The sequence below is a fragment of the Xenopus tropicalis genome, chromosome 10 (genome assembly GCF_000004195.4).
Source record: "Xenopus tropicalis strain Nigerian chromosome 10, UCB_Xtro_10.0, whole genome shotgun sequence".
Classification (NCBI taxonomy): Eukaryota; Metazoa; Chordata; class Amphibia; order Anura; family Pipidae; genus Xenopus; species Xenopus tropicalis.
This window is the reverse complement of record NC_030686.2, coordinates 39,327,964-39,354,739: the sequence shown is the minus strand read 5'-3', so window position 1 is coordinate 39,354,739 and position 26,776 is coordinate 39,327,964. Positions and strand designations below refer to the sequence as shown.

General features: G+C 44.1%; 2 protein-coding genes across 3 annotated transcripts in view; one reads left to right on the top strand and one right to left on the bottom strand.

The window, feature by feature from the left end:
• Positions 1–26,776, top strand: part of rprd1b (regulation of nuclear pre-mRNA domain containing 1B) — a 39,622-nt gene that overhangs the window by 10,506 nt on the left and 2,340 nt on the right. Inside the window, 5 exon segments of one of the 2 annotated variants that reach the window (NM_001004796.1) lie at positions 659–795; positions 3,331–3,437; positions 7,439–7,565; positions 8,041–8,216; positions 13,356–13,958. In NM_001004796.1, the coding sequence (NP_001004796.1) occupies positions 659–795; positions 3,331–3,437; positions 7,439–7,565; positions 8,041–8,216; positions 13,356–13,505 (697 nt within the window). In that variant the 3' untranslated portion in view covers positions 13,506–13,958. 2 annotated transcript variants of the gene reach the window in all.
• Positions 19,934–26,776, bottom strand: part of tgm2 (transglutaminase 2) — a 29,817-nt gene continuing 22,974 nt past the window's right edge. Inside the window, 3 exon segments of the mRNA NM_001130380.1 lie at positions 19,934–20,455; positions 20,754–20,890; positions 24,088–24,248. Of these exon segments, the coding sequence (NP_001123852.1) occupies positions 20,299–20,455; positions 20,754–20,890; positions 24,088–24,248 (455 nt within the window). The 3' untranslated portion in view covers positions 19,934–20,298.

Sequence of the window (26,776 nt, the reverse complement as noted above, 5' to 3'; positions counted from 1 at the left end):
AATGTGACTGTAAACAAGGCAATTTCCTTCTCTCTAATCTTGGCACACTTAATTTGGGCATACTGCTCCATTAAATCCATAATATAGTAGCGTTTACCCCCTGAATGTTATAACATGGCCTTTCAGGCTAAACGCAGTTTGCTGGAAATCTTAACAGTTGTTTATTGAAGAGTGAGGGATGAAAGTAACATCCATTGTGTCCCTCTGATTCCATGTCTGGCACGCAGTGTCACTGGCTGTGTTTCAGCATCACTCCTCCAACTCGCCATTTGCCACAACCAGCTGCTCACTCCCACCTCTTCATGTCTGTGATTGGGCGCCCTTAATAAGTACAAAGGAACACTGATTGAAAATTGACCAAGCACAGTAGATAATTGATTCATTACAGTGAAATTGTGTAGGAAATCCAGAAGCAGTATGGATGCCAAGGGTCATATAAATATCTCAATTTATTGTGGATATATTTCATTTGTGAACACATTTTGTATCCAGCTGTAATGCTGCTCACGTATGCACTACCATTTTGGTAACCTAGCAGTGTGTCCCATATACTGTATTCCTCTCACATACTGGATTCCTCCCATATACTGGATTCCTTTCTTTTGGCATCTTTATATCTCCATTGGCCAAGCATACCCACTTTTCTTCTCTCCCGCAGCGAGGCAGAGGATGGGTGCCGGAAGCCTTTGGAAAGGTTGCTGCATATCTGGCAGGAACGCAGCGTTTACTCGGCTGATTTTATCCAACAGCTCCGACTGTCAATCGAAAATGATGAGAGCCCCAGGGAAACACCAGGTACATTGTCTCCATCTGACCCTTTGTTCAAGCTTTGTTTAATTCTATATATTTTTCTCCCAAAGCAGCAACTTGGCCCAGTTTGGTTCTGATTACAGAAATGCCCATTGGAAATTTGCAATTGGGACCCTCAGGCTTTATGAACATATATACTGTGACCTATTAAGGTTTTGGGGTTATAGATTGTAGAACAATTGGTTACCTGAAAGCAGTTTTAAAGCTGGCCATACACGCACCAATAGTATCGTACAGAACCTTGTTTTGTATGACATTTGGTGCAAGTATGGTGGATTGACGTGAAGACGGATATCGCAAGAGTGTTGGATATTGGTCGTCTTCTCGATCGGGCGACGTTGAAGGCGCCTGAGCAAAATCTGCATTTAGAGTCTTCAGGGGGAGGTAGAATCCCTATTGACAATACTGACAATTGCCTCTGCTAAAACACACGTAGAGACATTTTTCAGTAAATGATCAGCATTTCCTGTTTTAGTAACTGTGACATGTGACATAAATCTTCGTTGCTGCGGGCGACTAATCTACCTGCAATGCCATCCCACCGGCTACAATGTAAATTGCTTGTGGGATGGCATACGCGTTATGTCCCGCACTCGCCCAAAAACTACGGGCAATTTACATTGATGGCATTGCGGGGAGATTAGTCGCCCGCGACAACGAATATTTGTCGCGGGGTGACTAATCTCCCTGTGTACCCCTGCCCTAAGGGTGCTACAGAGCTACTAGTAGCAGCTACTTTTTCACAGCTACTAAAACTGGAAATGCTAATCATTTACTGAAAATTGTCTCCAGAGGTCCTTATGATTATATCCGTACAATTTGGCCAACCGCGAGGATGGACACATGAGACAGACATATTTGGTGATCTGTACAAACTAGTTCTTTCTAGGCCAAGCTCTAGATTTGTGTCTGTATTATGTTTATTATATTTTTCCTTTGACCAATGCTATTTGTGTTCACTTGGGAAGTGACTGCCAGCTTTGCTACTAGGAGGAAGTGTGCATCACAAAGATGAGGGTTTTGTACAGGAATAGTGTTTTCCTTTAGATTTTGGGCTATGGAAGTTAGTGATAGAAGGGCAAGTGGTTCATTTAAGGTCATAAATACCTGCTATATTTATCATTGAACAGAGTTACAGCAATTCCCTAATTCTAAATTGGGCCAATCATATGGAGGTTTTCAATAGTCATTGCTTAATTTAAACCTACATCCTCCCACCAGTGCTAATGGGATGAACCATCTGAAGTGATCCACTAGGTTCAATGCCCCCTACTGCTGCAGAGAAAGCTGGGATATAAGCAATGAATTTACATCAGCGTTATAGGGGAAAAAAATACGCCCAGTCCTTTCTTTAGGTCATATTTCATCCTCCTGTAGTTTGAGGTAGATCAGTTCCACCACGGAAGGGCTCAGAAGCGTAATGGCGCCAGTCCCAGAGCTGCAGCGCCCGACTTGTCTCCTAGAGATAAAGAAAGTCTTTGGGCTCGCTGGAAGAAGCCAGGCCGGCTCATTATGGAAGCAAGAGAATTATTTCTGGAGTGTAAAAACTGAATAATTTAATAAAGATTTCCCTGCTGTGGGATTAAAGGGGATGATTGCCCGCTGCTGTCTATCAAAGTGGCGTTTTTTGTTTTTTTTTACACAACGTAGCCTTACATTTGGAAAAGCATACACACTTGCTCATTTCAGCGGGCGCCAAGTTAATCTCTTACAGCAGGACTGTAGCCCTAGGATAAGTAGTAAATGGCGGCTGACATAAAATCGGTGACATGTGGGTTAGCGGCGCATTGTGTTCCCTGCCGTTGCTTTATGGCATGTGCAATTAACGCCTGCTTTCTTACAATTCAGGTGCTTTCCCCTGATAAGATGAAGAGCTAGCAGTACTGGGAGGCTCCCAGAATGCACTTGGTGCTGCCCTCGAGCAGACAATAGCAAGGCTCACTGCTGTCAGGAGAATAATGGGAGTCGCCGGCTATTCTTAGGAATGACTTATGTTCGCAAGCATGGCTCCTTTCTTCTAAGAGATGCCTTTCTCCCCAGTCAAAGATCATTTTAGAAATTACTTCAAGTTGATTGTTGATAACAGTATGTGTTTTTACCACCTTAACCCAGGCCTTTAATAAGCTTTTGTATTTCTCTAATCAGAGTCTGTGCCGGGTACTGTTATGTGATCATAGGTTATGGAGCGATATATAAAAATGTTCCCGTAATTCTGTGTCTGCAATGAGACCTACATACTGAATATGGTGCATTAACCGTTATTGATTCTAGGTTTGCTGTATTTGCTTAAACGTGTTGTATTATTATTAGAGTTGTATTTACAGAGCAGATTGGTACAGCGCTGCAGATGTGACAGATGTCTCGGGATATTGATCTTAATAAATGGTGCATCTGTTTATTACCCGCACTAACAGATTTAAAGATATGCTCAGTGGTACTGAATAACGTCTGTTCCATATGATTGGCTGTGTGAAGTCTGGGGGCCTTTTATTGTCCAGTAATGATGTTATTGTATTCCAGTTAACGAAGAGAAATCACTGAAACGCACCTTCCAGCAAATACAAGAGGAAGATGATGATTATCCAGGCAACTACTCCCCTCGGGATACTTCTGCCGGACCCCTTTTGGTGAGGACTAGTTTATGTATCGTTGTTCTGGTAAAAACCTTTGCCTATTTTCAGCGTTAGGCGCCAGCAGTAGGTCTATGGCAAGTGAAATGTCAAAAATAAAGCGAACACCATTTGCATCGCACAGGGTCAACAAGTTGGAAAAGGGTTGGAGTGTATCATTTTGAACCATGCACATATTTTTCTCCTAGTCTTTCTTTCTTTACAGTTGTTTCAGGCTTCCTGATCTTTATCATTTACAGTAGGGGGTACATTATTGCTTATAATACATGAGTGATACTCAAGAGTTCCCTGTATAACTCAGCCTGCAGCCTTGTGCCTTTATATGTGCACAGAACCCCTCAGTGACTTCTAATATCCTTATCATTTACAGTAGGGGGTACATTATCCCTTATAATACATGAGTGATACTCAGGGTTCCCTGTATAACTCAGCCTGCAGCCTTGTGCCTTTATATGGGCACAGAACCCCTCAGTGACTGCTAATATCCTTATCATTTACAGTAGGGGGTACATTATCCCTTATAATACATGAGTGATACTCCGAGTTCCCTGTATAACTCAGCCTGCAGCCTTGTGCCTTTATATGGGCACAGAACCCCTCAGTGACTGCTAATATCCTTATCATTTCCAGTAGGCGGTACATTATCCCTTATAATACATGAGTGATACTCAGAGTTCCCTGTATAACTCAGCCTGCAGCCTTGTGCCTTTATATGGGCACAGAGCCCCTCAGTGACTGCTAATATCCTTATCATTTACAGTAGGGGGTACATTATCCCTTATAATACATGAGTGATACTCAGAGTTCCCTGTATAACTCAGCCTGCAGCCTTGTGCCTTTATATGGTCACAAAACACTTCAGTTACTTCTAAAATCCTTATAATATACAGTAGGGGGTACATTTTTCCTTATTTAATGCTGAAATCCTATTCAAACAGAACTGTATCAGTTACACCGCTGCACATAGAGTCTGGGGTTCAGCTTAATCTGGACTCACACTGGAAAGGAAGGAACAAGCCAATTGGGATATTTTGAAGGATATATTTTGCTAATTAATTTACACAATTAAACCCACAAACTTCATCAATCTGGGAGTAAATGCTTACTTGTCCAGTATCCGTCCATATCTCATATACGCTTGCCCTTACTAGGAAATACAATCCAGAAAATTCCTTTCTTCGCAAACATTACAGATAGTTGGCCCGGGCTCGGAACACATAAATATCATTTTTGGCGTCTTCAGCAGATTCTAGAAGTGAAATTTACAGCACGTACAAACAAAGTGAAGGGCCTCCTTAGCGCGGCTCAGACCATCCATCATGTGGGATGTAACTGCGCTGAGATAAAGCAGGATGTCGGAGGCCTGTTGTACCCGATTGTACTGCGGCTGCTGCGGCTCTCCTGTCTGTTGTGTGCGGCAGATAAGCAGCGTTATAGGGAAAAAAGAGCGAAAATTAGACATTAACATGAAGGGCAATAGCAGCAGAGTGGTAAGCGAGTCAGGGAAAGAAGATAGTGAATGTCATATAGAAATACTGTTTAAATGGATATACTTTCAGCTGCTTTTATTCCCTATTATTGCTCTGATAGCGATTTGTATTCTCCTACTTTTTAAAAAGGGCCTTTTGTTTTACTGCTTTTACAGTGAATCTGTCACTCTTTAATTACCATCTTTGCGTCTCTGTTCTACAGGGGTGTAAATATATACAGCAAGCCTTTAAAATGTCGCCCATCGATCTTTGCATTAGTCACATATAACTGGGCTTTGGGGTATTTTGTCTTACAAAGGACAAAACCTGACAGCGCTGTTAAAGGGGGGGGGGGGGGGGGGGGGGGGGGTTCACCTTCAAGTTAACTTTTAGTTTGTTGTGAAAAGGGCAGCAGCAACTTTTCATCTGGTCTTTGTTTTTTATTTATAACAGTTTTGGAATTATTTGCTGTTTTCTGACTCTTTCCAGCTTTCAAATGGGGGTCACTGACCCCAGCAACCAAAAACTATTACTCTTTAAAGCTATAATTTTAATGTTCTTGTTACTTTTTATTATTTATCCTTTTACTTAGGCCTCCTCTATTCATGTGTATCACCAATTCTATTCCCAGTTGCACACACTCTAATATAATGCTTCGGTGCTGGGTCCCCTAGCCATATGGCTGCGTCCTAACATATCCGCAAAGTAGAGGGTAAAGACCGAGCTCACTACAGTGAGTGTAGTTTCTACCTTTTGCTTTGGAACTCTCCATATTCCAGTCTCTCAGTCACCATTGCCTGGTTGCTAAGGTAATTTGTTCCATAGCAACCAGATAGCTGGTGCAATTCCTACTGGAGAGCTGCCAGTTTGGAATTTCTGAAGAGGAATTGCAAATAGTATTAGTATTAGATATTGCCTTCTTTTTAATACTAAGTTTTTTTATGTCAAATGTTAGGTTTTAAACAGTCCTGATTTTGACAGCTCAGCCCACAGTCCCAGATACTTTTTGAAAAGTCCCTCATTTCCCTTTGATCTCCTGCACTGAATCTGCAGTGAATGCTAAAAAAAGATACAATGTTTCTGAAACTTAATTTAAAAGTAGCTTTTGGTAGAGAGAGCCCAGAAAAGTTAACAAGCTACACCTGCACTTAGATACTATGTTTCTCAAATGTAATAATGTAGCTTTTGGCAGAGAGCCCAGAGATCTTAACAAGCTACACCTGCACTTAGACACAATTGTAACTAGTAAGCTAAACAGGTCTCTTGGGGGAACCGAGACTTGCAGCTGAAGGGCAACTTCACCATTTTTAGCAAAACTGTAATAACACATAAACAAAGACCCCAAAACTCTCAGAAATATGTTCAACATTTTATTAACCTGACAAATTTAGTAAAATGGTAGTTTGATTTAGGAAGTGTGGTCAAAAAAATGTCACTGCACTATGCGCACCATTTCTTTTTGTCCCTCTTTATATTTTTGAAATGCTGGTTGGTATGTAATAGACCTTTATAATACAGACGACTGCAGGGCTGGTCAAGGTGTTTATTCATACTCTCCAGCTACTAGCATAATGAAAAGAAAAGCAGCTTACATTCAATTCAATTTCATTTACTTTTACAAATAACTTTAAAACTAAATTGTTAATGTATATTGAAAAACCCACTTTTTTCATTATTTGGGTAAAATTTCCCTTTAGAGAGCGAGGCAGAGGTGCATGTCAAATATTTTCCTTGCTTAATCAGTGTCAGGCACGGAACACTCCGTGGTACCTATAATAATGATTTGTGAAGGTTAGCAGAGTTAATAAAAGAAGATTAATCACCCGTTGGTGGAGCTGGGTTGAGATAAAGCATCTGAACACTGTACTCCCATATCTACTCTGTACTGACCCTGTAACCCAGTCTTCCCATAAACCTCACTGCCCAATTGCGCCTTCGCCACTTCCACAACATTTTGCTCATTTCCAGCCTTTTGGCTGAACCATTGGCTGAGGCTAGTCGTCCCCACTGATGGGGATGCTCACTGAGCTATGTTCCTAATACTTCTCTTTAGAATTGCTGCTGCATCCTCTGCCTCCCGCTAGGCTAGCAAGTGGATAATTACAATCAAGGCAAGAAGCTGCACCAAATTGCTCTGCCTGAGATTTTAATGACTCCGGCAGGGGGTTGAGGATCTTGGAGCAGCAAAGGTTCTCTCTTCCTTCTGCACAAAGCTTGCTTTTGTTTTGGGGGGCATGGTTAACGAAGAAAAGGCTATTGTCCGTTCTATATTACTTTTTTTTTTTTTTTTTTAAATCATACCCATCATGAACAATTCACTTTTCACCCTTTGACATAATATGCCCCTTTATGTTCAGATAGTGACCTCATATCCAAAACCTTTTCTGTAATCACTGAATTTCTTGCAGATATGAATACCGGTATATTATAAACTGTATGTGCCAATTGCTTTGAAACCCCTTAGCCCTCCGCACTGTAATAACATTTCTGCCACTCTGTACCAACTTACCCTTTCTTTCTCTCTCTCAGACCGAAGATTTGATCAAAGCTCTGCAAGATCTAGAGAATGCAGCGTCCGGAGATGCCGCCGTCAGGCAGAAGATTGCATCGCTCCCACAGGAGGTGCAAGATGTCTCCTTGTTGGAAAAAATCACAGGTTTGTGTTAGTAGGGCAGAATAAAAAAAGAGCATAAAAATTAATGGGAGTTAGCAAAAGTGGAATATGCAGTATTTATAGCACAGGCTTCCTGGTTCAGCATTAATAGAAACATGTTCCTTCTCTGTGTGTTTGCATGGGAGCAAGGGCTGCCAAATGGCTGCTGCTGCTATGAAGAATGTTCATCTGGAGTAAGCAGTATGGCAGCTCTTTTATCTCGCTGAGCAAGGATAAAAATGTTCTTTGACCCAAAGCAATGATTGTGTTTTTTTTCCCCTAATCATTCTGTGTAATATACTGCTAAGAAAATGTAATTTACTTCAAATTGGAAGTATAATAAGCAGTCGCCAAAAGCAACTCAGCGCTAAAATAAATTTGAACTATGGCGGCTAAGATGACATTATATGGCTTGCTATGCTAAGGTTGATTTTAGCAGCACTCAAAAATACCCCCATTAAACATCTGTACTTTTCAGATAAGGAGGCGGCAGAGCGTCTATCCAAGACCGTGGACGAGGCTTGCATATTACTAGCTGAATACAATGGGCGGCTAGCAGCAGAACTGGATGATCGCAGGCAGTTAGCAAAGATGCTGATGGAGTATACACAGGCTCAGAAGGAAACTCTCAGCAACAAGGAGAAGAAGCTTGAGGTAAGGCTCTGCCCTATACCTGTGTGTCCGTTTATAGACGTGTCAGCTACAGAAGCCATCCTCACAAGCCAGGAATGCTAAAGATTCAGTAGATGAGGAATTGCAAGCTTTCAGGACAAGCTAGTTCTGAGCATGGCCGAATTGGAAGCTTAGAGCCAGAGAAAGGGCACTGAATGCTGACGGGTTATCTCTTTGAGAAAAGTAAGGGGTGTGATGCAATTACAGCCAATTAAGCCCGGCAATAATGGGCTTGTGTAAGCTGCTGGCTCGTCTCCTCCAGAGTCAGCAGCCTATTGACTTGTGTGTGTGGGGCTTTCAGAATGGGCTTTTTAAACTGGGGAAAATCATCCAGTCTAGGTTCTTTATAGACCGATTCGACAGTTTATCTTCCCGTGTAATTGTCCAGATCTTGATCCGGCAGGTTTGATTTTTCAATCGGATCAGGGACCACATCGGCTCGTTGATGTGGTCCCCAAACCAACGATGCTTATACCCACCATTCTAATGTGATTGTTTGGCCCCAGGGCTAAACGACCGAATTAGCCCGATATCGCCCACCCCTAGGTAGGCCACATTTAGCCCCATGTGGCACTTGCCTTACATTAGTGTTGGGTGTAGAAGAAATAAAAGCAACAGTAAAAGCTGCATTAAAGGGGTAGTTAACCTTCAAATTAACTTTTAGTATGTTTTATGAGCTATTTTTAGCATGTTTTCAATTGGTCTTCATTTTTATTTTTTATAGTGTTTGAATTATTTGCCTTCTTCCAACACTCTTCATATTTCAAATGGGTTTCACTGACTACAGAAATCCAGAAAACTTGCTCTTGAGGCTACTATAGTATTATTGTTACTTTCTATTACTTTGCTGTTTATTCAAGCCTCTCCTATTCATATTCCAATGTCTCACTCATGCCGCTGCTTGGTTGCTAGGGTAATTAAGACCCTAGCAACCAGATAGCTGCTAAAATTCCAAACTGGAGAGCTACTAAAAAAAAAGCTAAATAACTCAAAAACTGCAAATAAAAAAAAAGAATGGAAGGCCAATTCAAAAACCATACATAATAAAAACAATAGCGCTCATTATAACATGAACATATCTCAGCAGAACAGATATGAATATTTCTGTTTTCTGTGACCTGACCACCATTTGCCCTTCTAAGCAGATTTTCCTGGATAGCACAGCCCTAATCTTCGGGGATAACAGGAAATTTCTGTGAGTAATAGTTAGACAATAGCAGCATTCAACAAATGTTAAAGCAAACACTAAGAATTTCCATTTTGGTAATACCTTTATTTCTCATGATCCTTGCGGTCAGGGTGGGCATTAACATGGGGATACTAGGGGAGGTCGCTATGGTTTGTTTTGGAGTTCAGCCAGTATCGCTGACGTCTGTTTGGTATTGTATCAAGTTTAATTAATAAGTCAAAGGCCCACAATTATTAAGGACATAAGAAAGGTCACAATCGGTACAAACCATTTTTTCCTGTCCTGCAGTGACACTGGCTTAGCCGCTGGCTTGCACATGCACCCCCCATATATCTGGCTGTGGTGATACAGTAGTGACATGGTAGACTCACGTGTCACTGCTGACCTTAATGTTTCACCTGTAAACCCAATACAGCCAATTGGGAAAAGGAGCATCTGTCTTGTAGATAGTTGTTGTCAAATGTTTCCAGTTCATTTCCTACATTGAATGTCCAACTTTTGCTCAGGGCTTCCCATAGCTTCTGAGTTGAGTACACACATATACGTGGATCAGTAATTCAGTCACAGTTCCAAGAATACCTGCATTTACCTTTTCCCCCCAAATCTCGCTGTATCATGTATATCACACAGATTGGAAAGCACCTTTCTAAGGAGGCATTTGTTTTTCTTACTAAACTTAAAGCTGACAGCTGAGAACACACAGGGTCACGGGGGCTGTCTCAGAAGGGGACTCAGGCACCTCTATGTTTGAAGAAGAGAGAAGTTTGTGGCAAGGCGCCCACAGGGACATTAGTTGCCCACAGTTATTTTCAGATACCGCGGGTGACTAATCTCCCCGAAATGCCTTTACACCAGCAACAAAGTGAATCTCCGGCAGAAAGGCCTACGCGTTGTTTTGAAGTCGCGTAAAGGTTCCTTCTGCAGGCAACTTTGTGCAACTTCAGAAAATGATGCAACGCATATGCCTTTCCACTGGGGATTCACTTTGTTGCCTTTGGAAAGGCATTTCGGGAAGATTAGTTGCCCGTGGTACCAGAGATTTAACCTTCCCAATTGACACCAGTCTGAGATATATAGAAAGATGGATAGAGAGATTGAGAGAGAAATATAGGGCAACCAAACTGGCAATACTAATAACCTAACTGGCTTTCAATAGTGCTACATAATACCACCCTTATTTTACAGTGAGGTCTTTTATAGTATTTGGATAGGCACAAAAGCAATTTCTTGTAAAACCAGCTCTATGGCTTAAAATACTATATTTGTGTACTGGCTACCAGTCAAGGACCAGTCAAGGTCTCTGTGCTAACAAATGCAACCCAAAGGAACTGCCTTCTTTAGTCTCTTGCTTTGAAGAGAAGCAGAAGAAAGGCGACATTTGTTTTTGGACAAATAACCAACATCTCTAGGGGCAATTAAGTCGTTTTGATTAAAGACTGTGGCTTTGTCCTGGAATTTGCCCAAAATACCCTTACTGGAAGTTTTTCCAGCCTCCTTAGAGGGCACCAGCTTTGAAGAATATTTATAAACCTTTCTCTAATAACAGGCAAAATAAGCGGTTCTTGTGGGAGAGGATACAGTCAGTCCTGTTTGGCTTCTTATACAAGATTATGGGATTCAGACATCGTTTGCTTAGGGCCCATTATACTTATCAGTCAAACAGATTTGAGATCAATAGATACGTGTTATATTTCCATAGACAAGGGTTTCCATTTTTGTTGAAGAATGGTCTTTACCTGCCAGTACATGTGTTGCCACGTAAAAGGGCGGTACTCTTTCAGGTTAACTTATAGTATGTATAGAAGGCCCTGTTCTTAGCAATCCTGCTATTGGCCTTCATTCTTTATAACTTTGGATTTGTTTGCCTCCCTTTTTTCCCAGCTTTCAAATGGGGGCCACTGACCCGAGCAGCCTAAACACTATTGGTGCGAGGCTACAATTTTATTATATTTTTACTTTTTATAACTTATCTTTCTATTTACTCCCTGCTTTATTCATATCCTCGTCTCTTTCAAACCGCTGCTAAATTGCAACAGTACAGCTAATCAGATGTCTGTATTAATTGTCTTACTTGTAGACATTTCAAGGCTAATTGCACTTATTCACTTTTGAAAATAAATTATTATCCTTTATCAGCATATGCCGCACAGCTTGTTGATCTTTCACACATGATTATGCCACAGCCACGTTAACACTGGGGTTAGTGCAGATAGTGCCCTGGTCCGAGTAAACCAAGGCCGGAGTGGACCCAGGACTGAAGGCAGAATAACTATACAATAACATTTACTATTCAGCATTATATATACACTGACAGCCAGTCTTAGCCCGTGTTAGTGAGGATTCTTGTAGCAGGTTTGGCTCTGAGCTCAGCCGTTTGAGGGTGAGTCCAACACAGGATAAACAGTGGACAAATTGGAGACAGGTTGGTTCGAAGGGAATAAACAATCACAGCATGAAGGAAAGAATACTGGAATTTCCCCCGTTTACTGGAAGCTGGCAGGTTGAGCTGAGACCTCATAAGAGCATGACTTCAAGAGCATCAGTGTAAATGGCTGAAGTGGAAAGCAGAAAGAGGCTGTGACCAAAGCTCAGGGGTATGTAATATGGCTGCTGAACTGGTCTGGAATTCCCCTATCAAAGGGACAATGGCTGGACCCTGGGGAGTCGTTCCCATGTGACCCTGCAGAGGGCAACGGTCTGACAGGATGACAAGTGGTGGGAAAATGTTGGACAGAAGTGGAAAGAACCCAGTGTTGCTAATAAAGGCCATGTAAGGTCTCTAAATCAATGTAACCTGTAGACCCTCTCAACTTCAGTGTGCGCAGAAGGCGTCTCTGGCTTAAGAGACAATTTGGAGACAGCTTGTATATGTATGGGTGAGCTTTGCTTGAGATGTGCAGAGTGATGCAGTTAAATGTGCAAGCAAAGGGCCTTGGTGAGAATTCTTGGGAAGTTTAACAATGTGACAGTCTTGGCAACAACCATTGGGTGCCTCTGTGTTCCCAGGAGTCTGGGAGAACTCCCACAAAGCATCAGAAATTCCCACCGTTAGGTCTTATTGGCCAACATAAAGGCTACATTGTACTACAATATACTGGAATATATCAGCACATCACTATCCTGTAGGTTCATGGCTAAGCTTCAGGGGGTTGGTTTGGGGAAAAAAAAAAAAAAGATTACTTAAAACTGTAAAGAAATGATTGATTTGTGCATTAGGTGTTCCCCAGCTGCTGTATGTCTGCTGTAAGTGCTGTCAAGTAGGATAGAGAGCAGAACCGGTGCCAGAACCAAAGCAAGTGAAATACACATCGGTTCCACTTCATTTATTCAGCTTTTCTTTTATTAACACCCTGTGTGCTGCTTCGCTCACAAAATGTTCCTTTGTGCAAGAAGAATGCAGGCTTTTGCTGTACTTCCATTTCTAACCTAGAAATTGGTGGAACTATAGGGGAAATGGACCCCGCAACTGCTTCAGGCTTCAGCGCTATAGCCCTGACTGATTCTCTTGACTTCTGACTTCTAGTCTTGTATCTCCTACTCCATAGCTGGGTTGCTTTGCCTTTCCCTTCTTTTTTTTAGGCCAGTCCACCTTTGCAGTCCTCTATGTGCCTATTTGAGTGCCAACTACTTGGAAACTCTTTAATTGGGGGGCGTCTAACAAATTTGCACCCCTGGTGATTGTGAGTTAGGTTTAAAAGCCAGGTGTCGGAAAGTTTATTTATGAATATGTTTCCATCTTGGGAGGAGTTGCTCCACTGCTTGTGTTGTTTAAGTTTTCAATGTATTATGAGTTTTGGCATTAGGCTAAAGGAGCCCCTTGCTAACATGAAACCCCTTTAAGGTTCAGGCTGCATAGATTATTATTCATATTCAGGTCCATTTGTTGTTCTTCCATTCTGTTCTCTTTATATCATTGCTGTGTTGTCTTTCAGGAATACAAGCAAAAACTAGCACGGGTAACGCAAGTTCGGAAAGAACTGAAATCGCACATACAGAGCCTCCCAGACCTGTCGCTGCTTCCGAATGTAACCGGGGGGCTGGCGCCGCTCCCCTCTGCTGGAGACCTTTTCTCTACCGAATGAGAGCGACGACTTCCCTCCCTACAGCGCCGCTCCACTCTCTCCTAGAAGTTCCACTAGACACCAGCAAAGAGGAGATTGTAGAGCCAAGCCAGACTGGAACCCCTATTCCTTGCTGTGTGGATTGCGTGATGCCACTGCTGAGTGCAGTCTAGAAGCTTAGACGTAACAGTCGCAGTGCCCTCCCTCTGTAGTGCCCAGCGCTGACGGACGCCATTGCGCAGAGTGGCTTTAGCCTTCCTAGACCTCTGTTCTTTTTGGTTTTTTTTAAGACTTGTTTATAAATAGTGCAAATGAATTCTTCTCTCTCCAATCAGCTTTCTCCGGCGGCTTTGACTCTCTCCCCCGGTTGCTTTTTAACACATACAGTAAACGAGTGATTTTGTTTTCAGCACTGATGGTTTCCTTGTAATGTGCTGCAGGAACCAAACACAATATAGAGTCATTTCAGTACCATTGTGGTTTTATTTTTTTAAAGCTATCAACTTAAATAGGTTTGGGTGCTTCTCTGCCATGTTTGATCATGTGTATTCCTGGGGGAAAACTATTTCCATTGGACAATCATAGTTGAAATAGAAGATATATGAATGTATAATGCAACGTTGGCCAGGCAGTGACATGGATACGTAACTCGCTCAGGCAACCCATATATAATATAAACATCGGCTGATCTTTAGCACAGGGGTTTTTGTTCTGATTGGAAACATTATATATGGGATTTGGATTTGCAATTCCACATTAGGTGGAGAATTAATGATGGTATCTACTTTTGTCTTCTGTAGCAGTACATTTCAGTGAATTAAAGGGGAACTCTGCCCAAACACAACTTAAGCTTAAACAAAATTTCAAGCAACTTTGCAATATACATCAATTAAACAATAGGCAGCCTTTTCAAAATTTTTAGTTTAGTAATGTGGTTTGGAACAGTTGCCTAAGGCCCGCCCCTTGTTCCCCTGCTGATCTGGCTGACTACTTTGAGACTCAAATAAAATGTAACAGTAGTCGACTGTCCTCAGCCTGCCTTCAGCCTGCCTCCTCCCAATCCCACAATTCCCTGCACATGTGATGTCAATAAGGAAAGGAACATTACAGTGCAATGCATTGTGGGTTATATAGTTCCTGCATGCTTTCTGTAAGCTGTGGAGAAGATCAGTGTTTTAGTCCCTCCTCCCCTGCAGGATTTCAAATGATACAAAAAGAGACCTGTTTTGCAGCTGGATTTCAGCATATAAAATGGTATTTATTCATAGTTTTTGAAGGAACAGATTACAGGGATAGGTATATTAGGGGTTTCTGTGTTGTGTGGGGGCTCTTTAACAAATGTTGGTTGGAAAGCTGGAGTTCCCCTTTAAAGGGTGTCCTGGTGACTCCCTTTTAGCTTAAGGAGGCAATTTTGGCTGTGCCTGGCCAAAAAATTAGGAGTTGATACCTACCTAGGAGTAGGCTACCTGCTACGTCGTTGTGTCCTGGCAACATAGAGCACGTCCTCCTAAAAATAATAAATAGCCAATCAAGTCGTTCCAAAGCAACACAACAAGCATTGCTAAAGCTGGGACATCACCAGAAGATGTAGAAGCTCATATACCAATGGGGCTCCGTATACAAAATTCCTATTTTTATTCCGCATTTTACATTCTCTTACACGCTCATCCATTGTGTGTATAGAAAGGGGAGTGGCCAAGTGAAATGCCTAAACAAGCCCCAAAGTGAGGTTGTGTTTCAGTCACAGCAATAAGCACAGAAGGAGAACCAATGGAGCAAGAAAATACAAGAATACCTACGTATATGTATCCCATGATGCCACAGCTATGCAATTATATAGGGCACCATCAACCACCATTTTGGATGTTGGAAACAACTTAAGGAGCTCCATGGCCGCACAACAGCACAAGTTGTAATCATGGAACTCTTATTTTATAGCAAGGGCTGTTATTTTTTTTTTTTATAATACGTTTCAGTGAATTACAGCACAAGTGACATCATTAAGCAGTGATGAAAACTGATGACATCACAAAAAGTTTTTTTTTTGCAGTTTATTCATGGCTCATGTGTATTAACAGTATTATGGCAAGGTGGTTACAGGAATTATGTAAGGATATAAAGCAGAGATGTTCAATCAGTCCAGCTGTTGCAGAACTACAACATTCAGCATCAACGAACAGCTTGCCACGTGGTTTCCTTGAAATACCAGGACTCACAGGTGACTTGCAACCTAGCGTCCCTATATTGCAGGACTTTTCTTGGCCCTCATTGGTCCTTTCGATGATCTTCAACCAGAAATCGGTGCTGTGTCTCTCACCTTTTTCCCCTTCAGCTGATCTAAAAACCAAATGCAGTTGCCCCATAGCTACAAACCAGCAGTTTGTTTAACTGCCTCAGGGCGGGTAATGAAAGCAAATACACGATTGGTTGCTATTGGCTGTTTATTAAAGCAGTGCGAACAAGGTCCTTCTGACAAAGTGTCCCTGGAAGTTATTTTTTTAATGTAGACAACTATGTTCATATTATAACTCACTTCACCCCCACCCAGCTGCAAAATATAAAGGATTTTCAAAGACCCCTTTGTGTTTTGTCACTTGAGTAAACGTTCTTTTGGCCTGGAACATGTGGTATAAAAGGGCCATATACGTACAGAATAGGGGCTATTTAGTTTTCCCTGGGGTACACGTTCTGGAGCACTAAGAGGTACAAGAGCATGTCCCTTAGTACTTGATATAACAAGGGCTTGCACCCCAGGGAATGTTGCATTCATGCAGCAGGGGGGGGATGCCTACGGCCCCTCATCAATACAGTGCTGACAAATACAGTCAATTATGTAATTTTGGGGCTAGACCTACGGTAGTGCGGAAAGAGTGGTAGGCAGTGTGCAAAGTGCAAGAAAAATGGAAAAAAAAAACCCTTTATGGTTAGTCCAAATGTAACCATTAGGAATAGTGTAGGGCAGGGCTGTCCAACTGGAGGCCCGCGGCCCCCCACCTGTCTGGCTGCTTTGATGGCTTACCTTTGTGTATTACCTTTAAATGGTATCAGTACTGTGATTAACTGCCCCCCCTGCATTGCTCACACCTCAGATTCAGGCTGTAATCCCCCTGTATTGTTTAATCATGTAATCCCCTGTACTGTTCACACCTTTTAATGCCTTCATTGTTTTCCCCCTGCAGTGTTCACACCTCAGGCTCTGGCTGTAATCACTCACATTGTTCCCCTGTTCACACCTCAGACATTCCCTCTGACACATCCAGCATTGTGTCACTGTATGCTGCCTGTGTGTGCAATAGGGCAGGCATAGTATGGAACACATAGGCAGGGGTGGGCAGGAATAGTATGGCACACATAGGCGGGGGTGGGCAGGAATAGTATGGCACACATAGGCAGGGGAGGGCAGGCATAGTATGGCACACATAGGCAGGGGTGGGCAGGAATAGTTTGGCACACATAGGCAGGAGGGGCAGGCATAGTATGGCACACATAGGCAGGGGAGGGCAGGCATAGTATGGAACACATAGGCAGGGGTGGGCAGGAATAGTATGGCACACATAGGCAGGGGAGGGCAGGAATAGTATGGCACACATAGGCAGGGGTGGGCAGGAATAGTATGGCACACATAGGCAGGGGAGGGCAGGCATAGTATGCACACATAGGCAGGGGTGGGCAGGAATAGTTTGGCACACATAGGCAGGGGAGGGCAAGCATAGTATGGCACACATAGGCAGGGTGGGCAAGCATAGTATGGCACACATAGGCAGGGGAGGGCAGGAATAGTATGGCACACATAGGCGGGGGGGCAGGCATAGTAGGGCACACATAGGCAGGGGAGGGCAAGCATAGTATGGCACACATAGGAAGGGAAGGGCAAGCATAGTATGGCACACATAGGAAGGGAAGGGCAAGCATAGTATGGCACACATAGGCAGGGGAGGGCAAGCATAGTATGGCACACATAGGCAGGGGAGGGCAAGCATAGTATGGCACACATAGGCAGGGGAGGGCAAGCATAGTATGGCACACATAGGCAGGGGAGGGCAAGCATAGTATGGCACACATAGGAAGGGAAGGGCAAGCATAGTATGGCACACATAGGCAGGGGAGGGCAAGCATAGTATGGCACACATAGGCAGGGGAGGGCAAGCATAGTATGGCACACATAGGCAGGGGAGGGCAAGCATAGTATGGCACACATAGACGGGAGGGCAAGCATAGTATGGCACACATAGGAAGGGGAGGGCAAGCATAGTATGGCACACACAGGAGGGGTAGGGCAAGCAGTACTCTGCCTGCTCTATGCCTCCCCTATGCTGCCTGTGTGTGCCATACTCTGCCTTCCATTTGCTGCCTGTGTGTGCCATACTCTGCCTTTCCTATGCTGCCTGTGTGTGCCATAGTCTCCCTGCCCTATGCTGCCTGTGAAAGGTGAACCTGGCAGGGGTTTGTTCCTGGAGTTTGGCATTTGGAATTAGTCATTATATGGTCCCCAAGGGGTGTAATTATATGCTGGGGGGTTGCTGTGCTATCCACAGAAGAGGAGGAGGCATATCGATTTAAGTGTATGACATAATATAATTCTTTCATATATAAATGAAGGGTAATATCCCTTCAGTGAGCACCAACCATTGGGTTTTTGCTGTGTTGCCACCATTAATGTGGGGATGGCCTTAAAAGCTCTTGTGATAGCATGGGTGTAGTTTGAAGTGGGTGTGGCTTAAAAAAGGGGAGTGGTCAAAACTGGCTTCCATTATCGGCCCTCCACTATGTAGGCAAGAAAAATTCCGGCCCTCAGTACCACAGAAGTTGGACAGCACTGGTGTAGGGCAATATAGGCAAATGTGATTGGTTGAGAGCATGACAGTGATTATTAGTGGGTTTAGTGCAGTTGAAGATCTGCTATGGATTCTAGAGGTAGGCCCAAGCTGCCAGTACATACAATCCCTATTTACTTGTGCTTCTGTCCCTTTCGGTTGCTGCTCTTGGCAGCGTTACTTTGGCACAGGCTCCCTGTTTGTACAGGGTTTTGCACAGTGAATTGCCCAAGATTAAAAACACTTGTGTTACAAAAGGAATTTCCAAATTTGGGAAACGTGCCACCCATTATAGATTCCACCGTGCCGTGAAGAGCCTTGTTTGAAGAGCTGTAATAGGCAGCTGCCCCCTTGTCTCCTATCCGTGGCTGTGTGTGATGGGACTCCAGCAGCCTCGGATCACCCCTTCCAGAATCGGCAGGTTGTTTATACACGGGACATATTGTTGGAACAGGCTGAGGCAGACACATCATTTTTGTACATTTGTTTCCAAAAGGACAAATCATTGGCACCTACAGGCTTTAATGTTATTTCTACTGTGTGCTATTCCCCTTTTTTTTTTTTTTTTTTTTTATATCATCATATGAGTTCTGTGTCCTTTTCTGCTCCCTACTCTCCCACTGTTTATTGACCTGAAACTCCCCCAACCTATAAAGTAGAATCTGGGCTCGTGCCTGGAAAATATCCTGCAATTGCCCTGAGCGCACTGAGCTGCTTAACAGGTCAACAAAATATACAGCACTGTGTTGTCTCTATAGGGTCTAGTGGGTCTGGCTGTGCAGCCAGGAACATGGCTGTTTGTGTAGGGATGGGAGAGCCCATCTGTTCTGTGGCCCCTGGGTTACTGTGCAGGGATATAGGGCACCGTTCCATACAACAACAGTGATAGTGGCGGCACAGAGGGTTAATGGCTGTGAGTGTGTCAGCACTGGGACATAATAGAACATTGTACAGAAACTATAGGGTCCTGCCATACATCAGACCCCTACAAAGTGTTTTACGTTGAGAAAAAGCCCAATAGATACCATTGGGTTTTTTCTCAACATAAAACACTTTGCAGTTGGTCTTTATTTTTTAATCTGTGAAGTTGTTCTGCAGCCCTCAAACTTGAATGTTTAACTTTAACCTTGTTGCTCGGGTCCCCATAGCAAAGGTGAACTAGCTTTATCCGCAGCCTGAAAGATGAATAGGAGAATAACTGGTTGGGGAGAATTGAAGTCCATTTTTTTTGGGAAAAAAAAGTCTTTATATACTAAAAAGTAAATTGTGTTCTACAACGGTTCCTGCAGGGAAGATAGAGGCACGAGGCAGAGGAGGTTTGTAGGTAGAACAACAGGATACAGGGTCAGTATATCTGTGGGGCAGGAAAGAATAGAAGTGGCAGATCATAGATGGGGGAAGCGTAGGGTTAGTGCCGGGGCAATACAAGAATGGTGACAGTAAGTGGATACTCTGGAGTTAAAAACTCACAGTGTAGGAGCCAGATCGTTACTATACTGCAGCCAGCGGAGCTTAGTTGGGCCCAGTCCCAGTCACACTCAGGTTACAGCACCTTTTCCCCAGTCAGAGTAATGGAGGGCGGGGGGGGGACGCAAGATGTGAATTCAGTAAAATGAGACACAAGAGCAGCTGCACTCGGGTTCATAGAAACAGTGCATTTAATACAAGGATACAATGTGTTATGTACAGCTCTCCGAGATTCAGTTTGGAGGTGTTTAGTCCTGGGGGTGACTCCTGTATTCTGCCAACGACAGTCCATTGAGAGGGGAGCATAGAGATGGCTGACGCTCAGTATTGGGCTGCACCACCAAATATCATTGTGCAGAGATCATTGTGCCGAGGGTGGGGCGGGGGGGGGAGGGGGTGAAGGAGAAAAGCAGGTTGATTCCAGGGCCATGGAGAAACGCGCATGGATATGTTCATAGTATATACGCAGGAATACAAAAGGCTCACATTCTAGGACAGTAAAATGAAAACCACCCACTGAAGTCCTTAGCTCCTCACTTTGGAAGGGGCGCAATGATGATGTTCCTGTAGCCTTTCACAGCCTTCAGGAGGTCGCTCTCGAAATCCACAACCAGAGAGAGCTTACCGGCTAGCTGGGGCATCAGATCAACCCTCACCTTGGCTTCCTGCCCAGGCTCCACTGGGCAATCACTGTAGGGGAAAGGGTATGAGGTTAATATTACCTTCTGCCAGCTCTCTGTAGTACATAGGGACGGCTGTGACCTCTAATGCGCCCACTGTATCTCTGCCATATTAATTCGCAGCCAGACCAGTCAACTCAACCGGCAACTCTTCCCTCCATCTCATATATCCCCAAATGTCTCCATTCTGTGATAGCTTCCCCACTATCAGGTTTTAGCCTGCACCTTATAGTTGAGCCATATGTGTAGAACCCCTTATTATTCCAAACTGTTCCCCTTTACAGACACCATCATTCTGTCATACGTACAGTGTTTTGACCAGTTGTTCTGCCGTCAGCCCAGCCCCCTCCACAGTGAAGCAGCAGCCTGTTAATGGCTCCGCCAGAGGGTTCTTTAGGGAGATCTCAGCCACCAGCTTTCTCTTCTGCTTTGGCTCCCCCAGAACCTGCATAGGGGATAGGAGTCAGCATGAAAACTATATGGAGATACATTAGCCATTACATTATTGAATTGGTAGATCTATCGATGGGTAAATTATTAGGTATATGGAGCAATAGGAGGAGTTATAGAGAGGGGTATATGGAGCATTAGGAGGAGTTATAGGGAGGGGTATATGGAGCAATAGGAGGAGTTATAGGGAGGGGTATATGGAGCAATAGGAGGAGTTATAGGGAGGGGTATATGGAGCAATAGGAGGAGTTATAGGGAGGGGTATATGGAGCAATAGGAGGAGTTATAGGGAGGGTTATATGGAGCAATAGGAGGAGTTATAGGGAGGGGTATATGGAGCAATAGGAGGAGTTATAGGGAGGGGTATATGGAGCAATAGGAGGAGTTATAAGGAGGGGTATATTGAGCAATAGGAGGAGTTATATGGAGCAATAGGAGGAGTTATAGGGAGGGTTATATGGAACAAAAACTACTTTAATTTCCTTTAAAATAAAAGCTATCAAGTAATAGCTTTTTAAATAAAGTATATCCCAAAAAAACAACTAACCCCTTTTTTTATTCACATGAATACAATGAAATGCTGCACATTGTGTGGGGATGATATGATGCAAGGCTTTTAAAGTTAATTTCTGAATCGAGGATAGGAAATGATTTCACTAGGCGCTAACCTCTCCCGGCAGTGCGTGGGCCTATCAGATTCCTGTACATGATGTAACGCGGCCCCGGGAAGTACTGGGACCTGCTGTGTCCTGAAGATGAATGTGTCGCCTCAGAGAGGCAGCCTAAAATAATAAACTGCAGCCCCATGCTTGGGCCAAACCTAATGTGCAGCTCTTAACAGCAAGAAATTGTGAGTGGCTCTACTGGATACAGTAAATTAAGAGCCTTTTGCCATTTATTTTAGGCCGAGCCGCAAAGTAACAACAGCTGGTCGGTGACAGACAAAGCAGGTGGCTGCGTTAATGCTGGGGCCATGTTGGTGCCAGGGGGTGCCCCATGGGAATATTTACCCAGGGGGTCACATAGCAAATAGTTGGCATATTAAAGGGGTTATAGGAGGTCAGAGGATCTTGTTGGTGCTGGAAACTCTATGATATACAATGGCCTCACCATGACAGGTGCAGCTATTGTAACAACAGACACACAATGATATAATGGCCAAACCAGGAGGACTTAGTGCATATGGGGCAATAAGGGGTCCAATTGCCAGTTGCCCTTGCCTTATGTAGCTTGTGCTACTTATACAGATGTACACTGGGGTGTAAAGCAGTAAATCTACTGGTGTATCACTGGCAAGAGCTCTGAACTGGGGTGGAGAGTGTCCAACCACCAAAACACCCCTAAAAGCATTTTATTTGTATTTTAAATTCCTTTTTAACCCATCTGCTGCATGTATTAGTGCACTTAGCAGCCCCATAGTATTGTATTTGTACCATATGAACAAGAAGTGGTATCGTCTCATGAAAAGAGTCATTAAAGTCATGTTTATGTGACATTCAGATGCCCTACCGACACACACATGCTAAGCATTGCACAAGGTCATATTTGTACAGGCTGCCTTAGAACCTACCCCAGGAATGCAAGGAGCCGGCGCTAGACACAAAGTGCAAGGGTAACGCTGAGAAAGCACAGCATGGAGCCAGAAATATCTCAGTGTTGGGTTGTTGGGTAGTTAAGTCTGCTCCAGCAAGAACGAGACCAATGGCACAAACACTGTGTGAGGCTCTGCTGGGTCTTGCATTTGGGACCTTCTGGTTGGTGGCTGCTCTGCCTAACCGCTGGGCCAGGGGAGCTGATGATGAGCTCTTTTCTCTTTCCCGCTATTACAGCGGTTTTCCTATTCTGTCCCGGCACTTGTGGCAGGTAGAAGGCAGCAGGGACACACAAGGACAGGGGGGCAATCAGGTCCAGACTGACAATCTATTGGGTCTGGCAATTGGGCCTCTGTGTACTTGAAAAGCCAGGGCCTATTTTGAATCCCAGTCCAGAACTGGGTCCTATGGGATTTGTCCCTCTGCAGTGTGTTTGTATGCCCTAAAGTCTGCAGGCATCTTTAATCTGTTGCACAAACACCCAACCATTTAGTCCCAGCTTCAGGTCAAGACTGGGATTAAAATTAGGCCCTGACATTTCAAGTACCCAGAGGCCCAAACAGCCTGAACCCACAGATTGCCAGTCTGGGCCTGGGTCCTGGCATTCCAAGTACCCAGAGGCCCAAACACCCCCCAGCCCAATAAATAGTGACTGTCTATGGCATCTTACAGCAGTCCCTCTGGCATTTGCCTGAACCCACAGATTGCCAGTCTGGGCCTGGGCCCTGGCATTCCAAGTACCCAGAGGCCCAAACAGCCCCCCCCCCAGCCCAATAAATAGTGACTGTCTGTGGCACCTTACAGCAGCCCCTCTGGCATTTGCCTGAACCCACAGATTGCCAGTCTGGGCCTGGGTCCTGGCATTCCAAGTACCCAGAGGCACAAACAGCCCCCCCAGCCCAATAAATAGTGACTGTCTATGGCATCTTACAGCAGCCCCTCTGGCATTTGCCTGAACCCACAGATTGCCAGTCTGGGCCTGGGTCCTGGCATTCCAAGTACCCAGAGGCCCAAACAGCCCCCCCCCCCAGCCCAATAAATAGTGACTGTCTATGGCACCTTACAGCAGCCCCTCTGGCATTTGCCTGAACCCACAGATTGCCAGTCCGGGCCTGCCGGTGCCACTAGAGCCCCATTTTCTCAGACGGCGCCAGTTTCTGACTCCAATACATATTGTGCTCAAGTTAAAGCTAAGAATTCTAGTGTCACCTTTAACATCCAGTGAAAGATGGGTATAACAGAGGAGCGGGGATTCTCACGCTCTGGGTGGCTCCTTAGTAAGAAGGGGAATTCACTTTAACCTCCTGGGAGCACAGATGGATGTTTAGTGGCTGAGTCATTATGATATTTCCACCTGCCTTCATGTAAGGAAATCCTGCAAACAGACCCAGCAGGGTTGGACCGAATCCATTGCATTGAATCCTGGATCTGCAGCCCGTTGCTGGCTGCTGGGAGTCGTAGTTCAGACAGAGACCACTAAAATGTATTGGGCCAATCAGCAGATGCAAAACCCCATCTCCCAGCATCCTCCATTACATTTTATCATCTGTACCACCAACCCATCCCAGTCCATGTGCAGTTTATAATGAAATAAATTTACCTTTATTTTGATGCTTGGATTCTTTACATGGATGTCTCTCACAGCCAGGATAATCTCCTTAGATGAGTAGTCGTACAGCATGGCTACCAGCTTGATCGTGTTGTTCTCAGTCATTGTGGGGCCATACTTCTCATATAGGATACGCAGAGGCACTCTCTTCTCTGTGATGGACAGAAAATCAAGGTAACATTGGGGGCAGCCATGATATACACTTCCCATGATCCTCTCTGTTACAGGGTCATTCTCACTCCATTTCTCACATTTTGTTTGCACAATGGAATTATTAAGATGAATTTGTTTTTATTGACTTTCATTCTTCAAGCCTATCTGGTCCATCCAAGCTGCCATTGTCTTACTGACTGGCCGGCCATAATATTTCTCATAGGGCTATCACTGTTTCCATAATGCCAGATATTTACCATCACTCACATCAGGTTACAATCTAAGGTCCCTATCAGGTCTTGACTTGGATTCAAAACAGGTCCTGGCATTCCAAGTACCCAGAGGCCCAAACAGCCCCCCCAGCCCAATAAATAGTGACTGTCTATGGCATCTTACAGCAGCCCCTCTGGCATTTGCCTGAACCCACAGATTGCCAGTCTGGGCCTGGGTCCTGGCATTCCAAGTACCCAGAGGCCCAAACAGCCCCCCCAGCCCAATAAATAGTGACTGTCTATGGCATCTTACAGCAGCCCCTCTGGCATTTGCCTGAACCCACAGATTGCCAGTCTGGGCCTGGGTCCTGGCATTCCAAGTACCCAGAGGCCCAAACAGCCCCCCCCCCCAGCCCAATAAATAGTGAGTGTCTATGGCATCTTACAGCAGCCCCTCTGGCATTTGCCTGAACCCACAGATTGCCAGTCTGGGCCTGGGCCCTGGCATTTCAAGTACCCAGAGGCCCAAACAGCCCCCCCCCAGCCCAATAAATAGTGACTGTCTATGGCACCTTACAGCAGCCCCTCTGGCATTTGCCTGAACCCACAGATTGCCAGTCTGGGCCTGGGTCCTGGCATTCCAAGTACCCAGAGACCCAAACAGCCCCCCCCCCAGCCCAATAAATAGTGAGTGTCTATGGCATCTTACAGCAGCCCCTCTGGCATTTGCCTGAACCCACAGATTGCCAGTCTGGGCCTGGGTCCTGGCATTCCAAGTACCCAGAGACCCAAACAGCCCCCCCAGCCCAATAAATAGTGACTGTCTATGGCATCTTACAGCAGCCCCTCTGGCATTTGCCTGAACCGACTAATCCCACTGAACCCAATTAATCTGCCTGTATGTCTTTGGACTGTGAGAGGAAACCGGAGTAGCCCCATTCCATCCCATATCTGCAGACAGTGACAGCAATGGCAACTGCCTAAAACTGTGCATATGAATATGAGAGCAACAATAATATTTGCCTATCAGTGTTGGACTGGCCCACCAGAATACCAGGGAAAACTCCAGGTAGTAGGTACAGTGGGCCCTCCTGCTTCTAACAATTTGGCCATTACCTGTTTCTGTATAGGAACAAAGAGCCTAACTAAATGGAAGAATAGTATGTAAAGAAAAGAGACTTGGAGAATAAAGAGGTTGGGTGAGAAGAGAAGGAAAAATAGTTTGGAGAGTTGGTCTGTGGTCTAAGGTTTTCCCAGTTCGACATTGGCCTAAACTAATATATGGGGGCTGGTTCACATAAGTGCTATGTTAGTAACCCCCTACAGACTGCAATAATCCATGATTGCTAATGGCAGCTAGGGGCACTGTTTAATCATGTCTGTATGTGGAGACAACCAATGCTGAAAAGAGTAAAAAGTTTGTATCTATAAATGCTATGCAAAGATGAAATACTCCTTATATATTGGTGGTGTAAGGCCAGTATAAAACTGTTTGTGCAGCAGAGACTGTAAGATTGTAATTAGATTTCTGATCCAAGCGTGACAGGAACATTTTTGTATCTCAGTCTGTGGCTATATTAGGTATAACAATAGAGCAATTATGCAGTGTGGGGGGCACAAAACCACAAGGGCACAGGAACTGAGTGAACAGGATGAGGGTTTATGGGAAACAGAAACTTCAGGCAAAAAAAGTCCAGGGAATGTTGAGGGCAGTAACAAAAAATGGATTTGAGTGGAGTGAGGCAGCATGTTAGTGTTTATTTTCTGTTACTGCCATATGGAGCAATAGTGCTGCCTCAATAACCCCCCCTTTACTGTATTACAACCTATGAATAAGAAGAAATCTTCTGCTATACAGTCTTTAGTCCTACAGCAGCTCTCAATCAGGAACCCTTTGGCCCATTAATAAGCTGCACCAACCATCATTTCCAGCCAACCAATGACTGAGGATTCTTGGGAACTGTGCCTATTGGGAGATTCACGGATAAAATCCAGAATATAATTCTTTGTGTGATTTTCACCCACTAAATACATTGTGTCGTGAAATGTTCAGACGTTTTATATTTAGTGGGATGGTTATTTCCCATAGAAATAAGTCTATAGAAAGTAGCGTTTCTGAGTTTCCTTGAAAACATTTCACCACTCATTCAAGTGGTTTCTTGAGAATCCACTTGTATTAGTGCTGAAACATTTGCAAGAAAATGGATGAAAGTTGCTCCATTGACAATTTATGTCATGAGATGAATAAATACTGTGCTGTTTAACTGAACCTTGGTTGGGAAGTTTTACTCCAAAATGGCAGACCCCAATGGGAA